This window comes from Natator depressus, chromosome 4, assembly GCF_965152275.1.
Source record: "Natator depressus isolate rNatDep1 chromosome 4, rNatDep2.hap1, whole genome shotgun sequence".
NCBI lineage: Eukaryota > Metazoa > Chordata > Testudines > Cheloniidae > Natator > Natator depressus.
This window is the reverse complement of record NC_134237.1, coordinates 24,416,915-24,432,506: the sequence shown is the minus strand read 5'-3', so window position 1 is coordinate 24,432,506 and position 15,592 is coordinate 24,416,915. Positions and strand designations below refer to the sequence as shown.

The 15,592-nt window shown below is 42.2% G+C and overlaps 1 protein-coding gene across 1 annotated transcript in view; it reads right to left on the bottom strand.

Moving 5' to 3' along the window:
- Positions 1-15,592, bottom strand: part of LOC141986274 (melanopsin-like) — a 64,334-nt gene that overhangs the window by 30,601 nt on the left and 18,141 nt on the right. The window contains exons 2-4 of the mRNA XM_074950609.1: positions 12,649-12,791; positions 8,947-9,080; positions 5,196-5,399 (exon numbers count right to left, since the gene is read on the bottom strand). Coding sequence (XP_074806710.1) covers positions 5,196-5,399; positions 8,947-9,080; positions 12,649-12,791 — 481 coding nt within the window. The remainder of the gene's footprint in view (positions 1-5,195; positions 5,400-8,946; positions 9,081-12,648; positions 12,792-15,592) is intronic.

The window sequence follows — 15,592 nt, the reverse complement described above, 5'->3', positions numbered from 1 at the left end:
ATTAAGTGTGTGTTTTATTTTTATTTTATTGTTTGCTATATGATTTCAAGGATGTAATTCATGCATCAGTTCACCTGCATGTAAGCAGGAAAGTGGTCAAACACTTCTGACAGACACCTGTTTACCGATACGCCTTAAAAGGCCACGCAGAGAAGCAATTGCTTTGAAGTCTATCCTTGACTCCCACCTAGTGGGCCACATAAACCAGTTTAAACAGGGTGAAGAGACACAGGGGGACAAGGGGCAAGTCTACACTACAAATAAGTTGACCTAAGTTACGTCGACATACAGCCACTGCAGTAATTGAATCAGTTTTACACATCCACACTACGTCCTTGTGTCCTCAGTGCACATCCTCACCAGGAACGTTTGCACCGATTTAACTACCAGGGTGGGGCATTGGGGATGGTTTCTGAAAGGCAATCACAGTCTACATAAGCAATGCAGCATCTACATCGACACTGCAGCAACCTAACTACGTTGACTTAAGCGCTACACCTCTCGGTGAGGTGGAGTTATTAAATCAGTGTAGTGGGTAAGTTACATCAGTGAGAGCTACATTTTAGTGTAGAAAAATATAGAGATGGGTTGATGTAAGGCAGCTCATGTCAATCTAACTCTGTAGTGTAGACCAAGCCAAAGGATTTTGGGGGTGGATAAAGGAAAGCAGTCCCTAGAGGAGGGAGACACACACAGACTGCAGGGAAGCAGACTGAACCCAAATACCAGATGTGGGAGAGTCTAGATAAGTTAGGCCTACCTAAGCACTATGCCCCAATAGCAACTATGTGAGTGAAACCAGACAATCACTATGCTCTTGGATGAACTCTCAAAGGAAAATGATAAAAGACAAAACACCACATCACCTGTGGGTGAACACGTCTCACAAAGTGATCACTCTGTATCTGACTTATCAGTCCTCGTCCTCAAAGGAAACCTGCACAACTCTTTCAAAAAAACGAGCCTGGGAGCTTAAATTCATAATTTTGCGAGACACTAAAAATCACGGATTGAATAGACACATTGGATTTATAGCTTATTACAACAATCTATAACCCATCATCAGTAATCACCCCCAGATGCTTCCCCCTTTTCTTTTCTCCCTATTACCAGAGAGGTGTTAACGGGTCACTTTATCTTGAATGGTCCCATGAAATATGTATTAACTACTTATGCTGAACCATCTGCTCCATCTTATATTTAGCTGTGACTTTCTGATTAAGTTTCCCAGACCTGAAGAACTCCGTGTGAATATGAAAGCTTGTCTCTCTCACGGACAAAAGTTGGTCCAATAAAAGATATCACCTCACCCACCTTGTTTCTTTCATTTCCGGTGACAAGCACAGCTACACCACCACCACGTGTATACGCTTTAGGCAAGGCAGTTACGCACTTTGACAGGTTTTTAAATTTAAAAACGCTTCACTCTTGTTATTCTTTGTTCTTACTGTTGAGATTAAACTATGCTTTGCTTTGGAAAGGCTGTTTTATGTTGTCATGGCGTCCCCTCACTGGTAGGGTGTCTCCTCCTGGCTACTCTGGGGATTAGCTCCTTCCAGGTCCAACAGCTCCTTCTGTCACTCGTTCATGCACCCTGCTGCCCCGTGCAACTCAGGGTGAACACTCTTCATGGTTTGGCGCTCCCAGCCATTTCACTACAGTGCCTCCCTTCTGGGGTTTTAAAATCTGATCACATGACTATCCCAGAGCGTCTTCTGCTCCCCTGCCCAGTCTGTGCCACTTCCCCCAGGGGCTGGTAGGGGAACCCGAGCCCACCTACTAACCCAGGTTCCAGACCAGGGACTATGTTTAGCCAACTGTGTTCTGCTTTCTCCCAGACCCTGTTGCTCTTCCCCTACACACCTTCCTACATCTTCTAACTCCCCTCTCTCTGAGTCAACCAGCCCACACTCCCTCCTCCTACAGAGTAACTGCAGACTACATAGCTCTGTAACTCCCAAACACACCTCTCTTCTCCCAGAAGGAAACTGCAGACTACCTCCTCTGCAGCTCTTTTCTGCTGCCAGCTTCCTGGCTTTATACCAGCCCTGCATGTTCCTTCTCAGCTGGGTCCCATCATCAGTCAGCCCCTCAAACCATAGCTCTCCCTTAGGTGCAGCCTATCAGGTGAATTCACCTAATTTACCCTGCTCTGCCTTGCGTGGGGGTGAACATCCCATCCAATCCATCACTGTGTTCAAATACTGGTCACAACTCCTGAAGGGAAGACTTGTAGGGCTCAAACCATTCATGCCTGCTAAGGAATCATTGTTGCTACACACGGTGTTGTACTCCCAGTCTGAGAGGAAGAAAATTGTGTGACTCCACCCTGAGAAACAAAGACATGGGCTTGTAACACAGAGGGGGTGTGCTCAGAAAAACTAAGCAGCTTCCAAGGTGCAGATAGCCCTGGACAATGACAACTGTGTTTTGAGAAATCATCAGATGGGGCAACTGCAAGGCTGATCTGGTTTATTTTCTTCTACTGATAGCATAATATTGTTTTAACTCATATATTAGGAATTAGAGATAGAAAAGAACTATCAGGTCACACTGCAATTACCCTGTCAGTGCAGGACTGTTCTACTTGCTTTGCCCAGTTTAATTTTACAGGACTCAGGTGATGGAGCTTTCACTGAGAGACTATTCCACATCTTAACAGATCACATTAGTAAGGATTTACTTCCTGACAATTGGGCATCAGTGTAAATTTCAATGAAAAACCTCTCAGTGTAAATGGGACTCACACCCAATTTTTATTGTTGTTGTGTTGGCTCTTACGATGAAAGACCTTGCAAAATTTTACCGCAGGCTAATGAGTGAGTAAAATTTGCAAGCCTGATTAAAGGCAATAATTTTATGTGTTATTTTATTGACATATCCAAGGCTTTCAATTAAGCAGATCATTACTTACTATTACAAGAATTAATTGCCCCAGATATCTATGCTAAAGCCTTATTCAGAGTTAAATCCTACACAGTATACTCAACTGTAAAGCTACTGATTACAGGCAGATGTCTTTTGCAGTGTAGCTCAATGCAAAGCCCAACTGCAGGAAAAATGCCATATTCTATGTTCACGATAATTCAGTTTTAGATCCTGGTAACAGAAGAGTTGTAAGACAGCAACGATGATACAAAAATGCGGTTACTGGGATATCTAAAAATAGCCTCATTTGTTATCTTTTAAAATAAAGCTAGTTAATAAACAAATCAATGCAGAAAACTAGAACAGCAAAGCAAGGCATGGAATTGTTATCTTAATATTAAAGCAAGAAGGCTATTGTCAGTTGTTATACTGCAAGTGAACTTGCAGTAAAAGGAATAACGTGAGTTTAAATCAGCACTTCATGAGATTCTGATGAAGGGGATGAGAAGGCTAAAATGCCTCTGGATTTATAGGGAATTAATAGTTTAGGATAATATTAGGTCTGTTCCAAAAATGGAAAGCATTTTCAGTGAAAAATTAAGAAAAAATAAAATGTGGATTTGGCAAGTGATGGATCTGTGGGTGTGGGGACAGGCAGGTATGCAGTGTAAGTGTGTGTGTGCGCATGTGTCTGGAGAAGTTTAGTAGCAGAGAGTAAGAGAAGGTTGTGGCAGGCAGTGGAGAAAGAAAAGGGAGGGACAGCGGGAAGAGAAAGGAGGGAGAGATCATTTGGAAAAGAGAATGAAGGAAAAACTGGATCAGGAAGAAAGCAGGCCTTTAAAAAAGGAAAGAGAAAGGAAACTAAAAGCACAGGAAGCTAAAATTATTTATGATCAAAGTTTAATTCCAAATTAAATAAGTGGAAGCAAGTAAACAGTGATGGATTTTAGATGTAAATCTAAATTTTCAGCTTGGAAAAGAGGGGACTAAAGGGAGGATATGGTAGAGGTCTATAAAATCAAGAATGGCATGGCGAAAGTGAATAAGGAAGTGTTATTTACGCCTTCACATAACACAAGAATCAGGGATCACCCGCTGAAATTAATAGGCAGCAGGTTTAAAACTAACAGAAGGAAATAACTTCTTCACACAATGCACAGTCAACCTGTGGAATTTGTTGCCAGGGGATGTTGTGAAGGGCAAAACTATAATGGGGATCAAAAAAGAATTTGATAAGTTCATGGAGGAAAGGTTGATCAATGGCTATTAGCCAAGATGCTCTGGGTGTCCCTAGCCTCTGACTGACAGAAGCTGGGGAGTGGACAACAAGGGTCCATATTTGCCTGTTTGGTCATTCCTTCTGAAGCAACTGGTATTGGCCACTGTCAAAAGACAGGATAGTGCTAAACAAGATTAGAATTGTCAAACACTTCCAAGGAAAAGTTTAGGAGCCAGACTGAGATACATTAGCAAAGACAAGAAGGTAGGGGAATTTAAGGTCCTGATCCAAACACCGTTAAAGTCAATAGACAGAGTCGTCCTATCTTCAGTGGACTTTGAAGTAGGACTTTAAAAGACTTTAAATATTGTATAATGATTTTTTACGTAATCTCTATTCAGGCTGAAATGGAGATGACAAACTTTTCTCATTGAATAGGAAGACGTACTATTTTTCAGTATTATCTTTCAAAGCTACTTGTTTTAAAAGTGGGAACGCTAATATTTTACTCCTCCTGAGAGAGTCACTTCAATTTATTTATATAAGGCCAGTACAGAAGGAATAAAAATATTAGGGGTTAAGTCTCAGCCTTGCCTCAACGTGTCCGCCCTTTTTGCACACCCAATTTTGCATGTGCAAATAACCAAGGTTGCTATTGATTTAATGTAGATAACCAACTACCAGGCTGCATCTTCACCTCAGACATCTACATGACATTAGCCTCTCCTGCCTTTATTTTCAAGCTCAGAAGGGAAGGCAGGCTTTTGATAATATGTCCCTTAATCTCTTGATGTAAAAAATGACTATCTGAGAAAGTAAGAGTGTGCTGACAACTACTGCTGAAGAGAGAAGGTACCTACCCTTTCTGACTTGAGAAGTACTGAGATAGGCCTAGTATGCCATTGGGGTATTTGTTCTGCTTGAGTATACCTGGAAAAAAAGAACACTTGCACTGCAATAGACACAGATATACTATACTATAGCAACCCCCCAGGCATTAGCTATATATATACACTCAAGAGTAATGCCTATGGCTGTTTTACACATCTCCAACAAAGCAAAAGCGCCATAATGTACAAACACACACACAAAAGAGTAAACAACGTACTCCACCCAAGAAGTGGAGCCACGCTCCATCCCAGCGAGTAGAGCCAGACAATAACAATGATCTGCGATGTGTGTTTCTTGGAATTCCACCGCATGGATTGCAGAGGCTTAGTGATCACAAGGTATCGATCAATGGAAATAGCTAATAAAGTCATCATTGAGGTTATTCCAAAGAGCGCCCCGCAAAAAGCATACAGGTCACAACCTAAACAGAAAAGTGGAGCGAAAGATTTTTAGTTTTCTAAACAAATGTAGAACTCTCTCTTATAGCCTGATGCAATAAACTTCCCATTTGTGATCACACTGTTCTTGACTCAAGACACTTTCCTCATCATAGGAATTTATACAGCCTTCCTACATCACCAATTTATTTTTTGTTTAATAGGGCAAATATAAAATTAATGTAAAAGGAAGCAGGAAAAATGTCCCACCTTCTACTGTAGGCTATGACTGAGAATCATTTGTCAATGGAAAACTGCCTCAAGAAAAATCCAATACAATTAAAGTTACATTTTCCTGGAATGCTGCCCAATATAATGACCTTAACTATGCTGAAATAGACATTTGTCTCCTAGAGACAAAAGGATATATCAAAAAATGAACATTGTTTTACGCAGTGTTGTTGTACCTCTGTTGATCCCAGGATATTAGAGAGACAGGATGGGTGAGGTTAAATCTTTTATTGGACCAACTTCTGTTGGTGAGAGAGAGAAGCTTTTGAGCTACATGGAGCTCTTCTTCAGATCTGGGAAACCTTACTCAGAGGGTAAATCTACACTGCAATTAAAAACCCATAGCTGGCCCGAACGAGTTGATTCAGGCTCCCAGGACTTGAGAAGAGGGGCTGTGGTAGAGATTTTTGGGCTTGGGCTACCCTTTGGAACCCTCCCACCTTGCATGGTCGTAGAGACTGAGCTTCTACACTGCAATTCAGCCTGAGACCCGTGAGCCCAGTCAGCTGGCACAGGCCAGCTGCAGGTTTTTAATTGCACTGTAGACATACCCAGAGTGTCACAGCTAAATACTAAATACCGGGTGAAACAGATGGTTTAGCATAAGTAGTTAACACCTATTTCAAGGGACCATTCAAGGTGAAGCGGCCAGTTAATACCTCTCCAATCTAGGGGGAAAGGGCCACCCAAATACCCTGAGAGAACCTGCTTCAATACAGAAATAAAACCCCTCCGACTGCCACCCTACACTGGAACCCATGCGGGGTATCAACAACAATTACAACCCACACTCAGAGAAGACCACATCATAAAAGAAATCAGGATGAATCCCCTCTTTAGGCCTTCAAACAACCCCCCAACCTCTCCAAGCTCACCATCAGAAGCAAGCTCCCCATAGACCATGATATACCAACTTTTAATGGCACCAGGCCCTGCCAGAACAAGATACAAAAGCTACAGACCAGTGGTGGGCAACCTGAAGCCCACGGGCCGCATGCGGCCCATCAGGGTAAGCTGATTGCAGGCCAAGAGACATTTTGCTGATGTTGACCATCTGCAGGCATGCCCCCCTCTCCCCCCACAGATCTCAGTGGCCACGGTTCACTCTCATAGACTTAGTTTCACTGCTATGATGATCAACACCCCCCACAACACATCTTTCAAGATCCATGGGTCCAACACATGCCTATCACAACATGTGATGTGCCTCATCCAATGCACTAAATGCCCCAGTAACAACTATGACGGTGAAATGAAAATCACTATGCTCTTCAATAAATTCACATAGGAAAATGATAAAAGACAAAAAACACCGTATAACCTTTCACTTTTCATAGAATGACTGCTCTGTATCTGACTTCACAGCCCTCATCCTCAAAGGAAACATGCACACCTTCAGAAGGAGAGCCTGGGAGCTTAAATTCATAACTCTGCTAGACACTAACAGTTACGGACTGAACACAGACACTGGAATTATGGCTCATTTAAACAATCTGTAACCCATTTAATCCCGTGCAGTGGTGCTGGAACTCTGTTAATAGTGGGGGTGCTGAAAGCCAGCACCCTTACTCCTGTCCTTCCCCCCCCCCCAGCTGGGGCCGGGAGCAGGGTCGTGTCTCTGGGAGAGGGGGACCCAGACAGGGGTAAGGGGGCTGAAGATGGGGTCACAGCTGGGGGTGGGAGTGGGAGCAGGAGCAGGGCCAGGAGTAGAGCCCCAGGCTGGCACCGGGACCCGGGAGGGTGGGGGGTCAGCAATTGGGAGCCCCAGGCAGGAGCCCGCATAAAACCTGGGGGTGCTGCAGAACCCTCCGCACCTCTAGTTCCCGCGCCTATGATCCCACGCCTCCCACCCCAGACTCTTTCCCCAACCCCTTCCCCGTATGACTGGAGAGGGGTTAATGGGCACTTCACCTTTAATGGTCCCTTGAAATATGTGTTAACTACTCATGCTAACGATTCGTTCCATCTTGTATTTAGCTATGACACACTTGTACCTTTCCCAGACCTGAAGAAGAGCTCTGTGTAACTTGAAAGCTTGTCTCTCTCACCAATAGCAGTGGTCTTATAAAACTTCACCCACATTGTATCTCTAACTTTGTTTTATATGAATTAAAAATGCAGAGGTGCTTTTGACTTCACGCCTATTTAAAAGCCTAGATAGAGAAAACAGCCACTGGTCCTATGAAATATGGTACAAAATGTTCTTTAAAGTTACAATTTTCACTCTGAGGCAGAATGATTTTTCCTTTGTATATTCTGCTAATAGACAAAGACAGACAGAGTTGCAATTTGAAGAATTTGACCTGGAAATCAGTGTCAAATAGTTGTTTCTTAGGATTTTCTGTGACACTGTGTCATCACACATGATGGTACACTAGAGAAACATGATCGTATGCTAGAGACAGCACATAGTTCAAAATGACACAATTGACACCAAAAGTAATGTCAATGTCAGGAGCATGGAGGTAATGGACCAAATCCAGATAATTGTCCCATTTACGATCCTGGGATGACTTGTGTAAGCATGGCAGGCAGGATTTGTACCGATAGCTAAATAGCAAAGTGGGAGAGACAAACAATATTGCAAGCCCAGTGAATAAATCTCTTCTGCTGGTACTAAATAGGTTGTTTCAGGATCTGATTCACCACTGTGCTACTCCAGTTTTATGCTGATTTATTTCTATTGCTATCAATGGAATTATGCCAGCCTAAACGCAGAACTAACACAATTGTGAATCAGGCCTTTAATTGGAGCTTGCAATATTTTCGAAGGAGCTAAAGTTTAGACCTCACATGCTTCCTTGTTTCGGGAATGAGAGAAGCAGTTGAGGCCATCATTTGGCTCTCTTATTTTGCGATTCTCTTTACTGATTGAATTCTCCCAGGGGCCTCGCACTGGGTTCCAGGTATACATTTTGAAACAAATAAATACATAATTCACTGTCAATCAAGAAAAAGAAAAAAACTCTATATATGGCTTAACAAATTATGAATTATTCTACCCATCATCAAGCATGGTAACTGGCTTTACATGCTAAGTGGTCATGTGATCACTATGGTGTTACTCTTGAAGCCAGAGGTTTGATTCCTTTCATTCAAAGAACTGGAAGGGGAAGGAACCAAACCTATAAAAACACAAGAGGGTAGGGATTCAGTGACTTTGTGCCAGTCCTGTTGGTTGATGATGTCAAGACTCTGGCTTGTGCCTCAAGAGTCTTGTGTGGCTGCCTCCATGCCACAAGCTGATGGCTAAGATACGTTCCCATGCAGAGGGAGATATGAAGTAGTATTGAAAAGTACCTATTTTGCCAAGTATCCACTCTTTGTGCAAACTGTTGATAAAGCAAATGGGGGCCTGAGAAGCAGACATCAGGAAGTCACTCACAGCCAAATTCATTATAAAGTAGTTTGGCGCTGTCCTCAGTTTCTTGTTGCTTAAAAATAATGCAATAAAATAAATAAATAAATAAATACAAGCCAGAGAGTTAACTTTGTTTTTACTGTTTACTTAGTCAAAGAATCTGACACTTTCTAGGTTACAATTTTATGCTTCATTCATCAATCCATTACCACAGCTATGGATGTCAGGATTTTGGAACAATGACGAGGGGAAGAGGAAAGGATCTATTTTCCAACATTTTATCAATAAATGTAGAAATATATTGAATATACCCATACTTACCACACTCCATTTTAACAGAATAGGAGAGAACTCTAAATTTCCTGAGAAACATGTTTTTGCTCAATAGAGCCGGATCCTGACATGTGCTGAGCACGCTCAGTTGCCATTGACAGCAGTCGGTTGAGAGTGCTCACCATTTCACAGGGTCAGACCCTAACAGAGAGTACAGCGTCAAAGGCTGCACATGGGCGATCACTGAATTTTTAATAGCTGCTGTGCTGGTTTAATCAGTCACTGTATTAGCAGGACCTAACTCATTTTTTGCAAAGTGCTTTTTGATAACCTGAGCATCAAAGGAGATACACAAGACCAAATGACATTTTATTCATTTAGAGTCTTAAATTATAGAGCTGTTTATAAGAAGCAAACCTCTAGACTACATACTTATAACTAAAACAGTAACTGGTGTGTAAAGAGACAAAGTACCACAAGGTACCGTTACATATTTTCTTTTCGTCCAATGAGCACAGTAGTATTTATAACATTTGCATTAACTTGTATGCCACATTTCTGCCTGGGAGAATTGTTACATCCCAGCTATAAATCCTTGAAGATATACATGCAGAATGGAAATGCTGAGACAATTTTAACTGCTTCAGTGCCACCTAATGTAACAGGTACATGGGGCAAAATACACACTCATCACTGCTCTGTGTACCTACCATAATGATCACAGATGGGTTAATATTGCAATAGAATCTCCTTAGACGTTTTTAAGGTCAGGCTTGACAAAGCCCTGGCTGGGATGATTTAGTTGGGGATTGGTCCTGCTTTGAGCAGGGGATTGGACTAGATGACCTCCTGAGGTCCCTTCCAACCCTGATATTCTATGATTCTGTGATCTTTATGATGTGCTTCATCAAAGAAGCTGAAGCAGTTTATAACTACAGTAGCTCATTGTGGCAACCATAATTTTATCTGACCCCTCCATTGTAAAGAAGTTTGTATGCAATGCTGATTCTACTCTCTTGGCTTCTAAAATCATTAAACTGGAAAGTGACTGTAAAAGTGGCACTGTGGAGCTTTCATCTCAATGATTTTCTGTGCAGTTTCTCATTTGCATATTCATTTAAATTCAAGGCATATGCCAAAAGTGGCACTCAGCTTCCCCAAAGCAGTGACTTGCATAGAAAAGCCTGACCAAGGTGTAACCTACATTTTCTGCCTACTGTAAATACTGCTGTCTCATCTCTCGCTCTCTCCACTCAATCTTTGTTGAAAATTTTAGCTGCGCCAAATGGATCCACCCTTCAGCTATCAGAAAGTGCTTCAAAGAAGCCATATACTAACTGTCCAACTGCAAAGAAAAAAAACCCCACATTTTAAATGAAAGCTTAGATTTTGCAGGAAACTGCAGAATGCAGCAAAATGTGTGAAATTGCTACAACTGCAGTTTTCACAAAACCAGAACTTTCTTCTGTCCCTGATGTTAAACATTGCCAAGTTAAAAAAGCTATTTTTAAAAGAAAAATTTGCGTTATCTATTTTACTTGTAACATATCTAATGAGCATGCTCAGAAGTGATTTTCCAAGAGCATATAGTAATATTATCGAACCAATATTTTTTTAAAACTCACTGGCTGATGGAGGACTATTAACAGGTCAAGTCTCAAAGTTGAGCCATTTTTAAATTTTTGTATGAAGGGCAAAATAGTAAGTGTTGCAATAATATTTTGCTGTGGGAAAAGTATATCAACATCAGTCTGTGGGAATCAGTATCAAAATTCAGACAGCCAGGGCTGGATTTACACTTTATGTGCCCCTCGGAACAGCATCTTCAGCCCCCCTGGCCCCCGCCCGCCTACAGCTGACCCTGCACCAATATGAATGTGAAACTTATTGTGTATTGTATCAAATTTGTGCCGACCACAATATACTGGTCCCTTTCCTCCCTGCAGCAGCCCCTCAAAGCAGCGCTGCCCGCTCCTAGCCCCCCTCTCTGCTGGTGGAGCAGTCCCAGGGCAGTCGGGGCAGCCAGGGCACAGCCTTCCCTGGAACACACGAGACCCTCCGCTATGCATGGCATTCCCAGCCTGAGCCAGGCAAGGTGCAATGAGGGAACTGTACCTCTCCCCACTGTGAACAGGCCCTGGGTGTCTTCTGTCCCTCGTGCAGCCCAGCATGGCAGCCACGCTCCTGCTCTGCCTGTGCAAGTGAATGGGGCACCAGCCACTCCAAACCCTGTCCTTCCCAGGCACAGGGCAGAGGCAGCCGAGATTGGGAAGTGGCTGGGATGCTCCCAGCACCTGCAGCAGCCACCCCTCCTGGCCATGGCTCAGAGTGCCCTCATGCGGGCTGACTTGGACGCTCACCCTGCTCCAGTCCCACATGTTGTGCAGCCACCAACCCATGCCAGGAGACAACTTTTCACTTTTAGGTGCCGCTACTGTGCCTAATTGGAAATCCGGCCCTGCAGACAGCTGACCCAGATTCACCCCTCTGCTGCTGTGAACAAAAAAGATGATGAAGCCCTCAGATCTTGGATGGGAAGGTATAAAGGCTGTGAGTGCTGGCTCCACAGCATGCTCTGCATGTCTCTCCTGATGGCAGGAAAAATTTCTCATAGGTGTCAGGCCCTTGGTGTGGGATGGGCCCACTTCCCTGTGCCATTGTTCTCCACTAAACCAGCCTTTCCAGACGGGTGTGAAAAAACACCCCCAAGTAGCATATGTTTTACCAGCCTAAACGCTGATGTGCACATCGCTATGTCGGTGGGAGCTGCTCTCCGGCCGACACAGTTACCGCTGCTTGTTGAGCTGGTTTTATTATGTCGACAGGAGAACTCTCCCTGCTTTACATTGTCATGAGCCATCAAAGTATAAATACAGACAGGAATCCTACTGTCTGTCTGCAGGCGTGGAGAGCATTGATGGCATATCTTCATTTCATGTACCATGGCGCTTCCTGGATCCAAATCCCCCCAGCCCCAGCACCTTCAGGTGACTGTATGAGGCAGTCTTCATAGTATCTTTTACATATTCTTGGGCGGCAGAGGGTGAAGGGAGTCAGGGACAGAGCAAGAGAGAATATAATGGTGCAATTAAGCATTTCTTCAAATCTGTAATTTTAGTCCATCATAAAACAAATCCCACGTGTTTATTTTCTCATAGTTTTTAATTACTCAAAGGAAAAGGAATTTACAGTGATGCTTCTAGTGATAATATGCACATGGTCATTTCTGCATCTTACATCATCAACAAATATGTGCAGAGAGGAAACTGATTCAGAATATTCTCTCTCACACACACACACACTCTATTGTACAAACTCAAGTCATGGGGCTTGCTAAATCAACCATGTCTGGAACTGAATTTCTGTACCTGTAAAATGCATAAAAAACCAAAAGGTTTCCTGTAACTCCAATAGATCCAATTATAAGAACACAGGTTCCAGTAGCATAAAGGATATGATCAGGAACGTCTGCTTTTGTCACAGTGTGGTGACGAGTTCCCGTATCCAGGATCTGAAAAGAAAAGCAACGGAAAAATAAAAGTTACTACAATCAGTGCTTTTAATCAAGTGGACAATTAGTCTATACACTGTACCTCCCTAAACACATGCTGCAAATTAAAGCCAGATTCTTACATACCATTGAGACACTTTTGTAGGGCTGTGTAAAAAATTTGGCCTTACCATTGACAATGCTATATTCATACTATGTGTAAACAGAGCACTTCATTCTCCAAGCCTCTCTACCCAGCACCTTTCACAAACAGCATACAAAAAAATGTAAGGCAAAAATGAACTACTAGACTATGGGAGAGATTGCAAGAACAGTCTCATATTTAAGATAAGAAGCTGGCACTAAATATATCTAGATACTTACTTTTTTGCTGGGGGACATGTGGATAAAGCTAAAGAATATGGAGTTTAAGGAGCCTTCCTTATAAAATCCTCTTTTATTTATATTATTTAATATTTATGTCAAGTGCCATGATGCTTGCAAATCACTACCTATTTGGATAGCAAGCTGAGGCCTCTGCTTGTCTGCGAAGATTTGTAACCACATCCTCTCAACCCACCCCCATCCTCTGTCTGTTCTGTCTCCTGTCTCACTGTAGATTGTAAGCCTTTTGAGGTAGGGACTGTCTTTTTTGTATGTGCCTGTACAGTGCCTAGCACAATGGGGTCGTGGTCTTTGACAGGTGTTCCTAGATGCTACCATAATACAAATAATAGTTTTATACATGTGCATGTTGCTTTACAGAGGGAATTGAAAGTACAGTACCTGCCCAAAGGAACTACGAAAAATAAATACATACAATTTTTTAAAAAATTGTTCAGGTCACCCGTTAATGGAGTTAAATTTCCATCATAATCCTGAATGACCTTTTTTGGGTTAAATAATACAGATTTCAAGAAGAGGAAAATATTTTAAAAATTGTCAGAGGCACAACATACATGTTAGGAATTATGAGATTAATCTGATTATATGAAAAAGGCAAAGATGTGTTGGCATATAAATAGGCATCATATTTTCTGAAACAACAACCCAATCTAAATTAGTGTGCATTCTATATAATGCAACATAAACCTCAAAAAAACCCAAAAAACAAAAGCTCATCATGCCTCTGCTTTTATAAGTAGCATTGCCAACTGTCAACATTATTTCTAACCTTATCCCTTCAGTTGACCTTGGGAATGACAAAGACTAAAGTTTCCTTTGTTTCTATTCCCCCCCAGTCCTCTTGACTGATGGTACTGAGAACTCTACATGGAAAAATTTGAAGAAAAGAGGAAAAACAGCAGCTGTAGCAATGATTGTGTCAGTACAAACTCATTAAATAATTTTGACATTCCCATTACTGCCACAATCACAAGTGCATTAATAAAAAATGTCACCAATTCCCTGTGTATGTTTTTTTTTTTTTTACACAAGTTTAAGTCTATTGCTGACCAAATTCAGCAAACAAGACAGCCTGTGGCTAATTCACTCAGATCTTATTAGCATTGTCAATGAGATGACTGTGAATTGCCAGTCTAACAGATTATTTACTAATTGCTAATAGTGTGTTGCTCCATCTATAGCCATATAGGGGTCTTACAAACTAGTTCAAACACTAACAGTTTAGATAGTAGTCTTTGGACCTATGGCATTTTACACCAGCAGAGGATCAGGCTCACAGAGCCAAATTGTGCCCTCATTTGTACCCAGGGTTACACAGGATGTAAGGCAGGGCAGACTGTAGCCCGTAAGATCTAAACCAGGCGATAATACAAGCTCAAGAAGGTCTGGACTCTTCACCCAAAGGTATCACAGACCTAGTGGATTTGAAGAAGGTGAGTGAAGCTCCTCTTTTCAATTTGCCTCTCCCTAGTTCCACAGTCCTCCTTGATCTCTTTCTGACCTTTTCTATTACATGTTTTTCACCTCCTATTGCCTCAGTTCTCCACACAACCACCACCCTCCTCCCTGAAATTAATGGCAGGCCTGCACATAAACACAGATAATTGTGTGATCTTGTTAGTGTCACCCTTATCTGTGCCACCCACTGCTATCCTATTATTTACTATGGTATTGCTCATTGCATCTTACCTGTAATGAGATAGTAAGCTCTTTGACACAGGAATTTTTGTTTGTTCTATGAGGTGTCCAGTACATTTTGGGATGCTGTAAAAAATATAATTGTAATAGGGCAGGTATGGGATGTGTGGGAAAGAAAAGGGCATTCGAATATAGGGTCTCCAAAGGACAGATAGCATTAGCAGAGAGACCTTACAGTCTAAGTCTAGAGTCAAAGAGGAGAAGCCCTTTTCTGGAAAGCATTTGTTTTCTCTGTGAATAAACCGGCAAGAACTTGGACAGGCTGGGAGGAGGGTTTAGACATGGGAGATTATTTTATGGAACATCTTGGTAGAGAAGCCTCACCAGAAGTTGTAAGCACACCGTTGACTCATATTTAGCTTGTGATCCACTATGACCCCCAGATCCTTTTCCACAGTACTCCTTGCTAGTCATTTCCCATATTGTATGTATGTGACTGACTGTTCCTTCCTAAATGGAGTACTCTGCATTTGTCCTTATTGAATTTCATCTCATTTTCTTCAGACCATTTTTCCAGTTCGTCCAGATCATTTTGAATTTTAATCCTACCCTCCAAAGCACTTGTAACCCCTCCCTGCTTGGTACCATCTGCAAACTTTATAAGTGTACTCTCTATACCATTATCTAAATCACTGATGAAGATATTGAACAAAATTGGACCCAGAGCTGATCCCTGTGGGACCTCACTCGATATGCCCTTCTGGCTGGACTGTGAACCA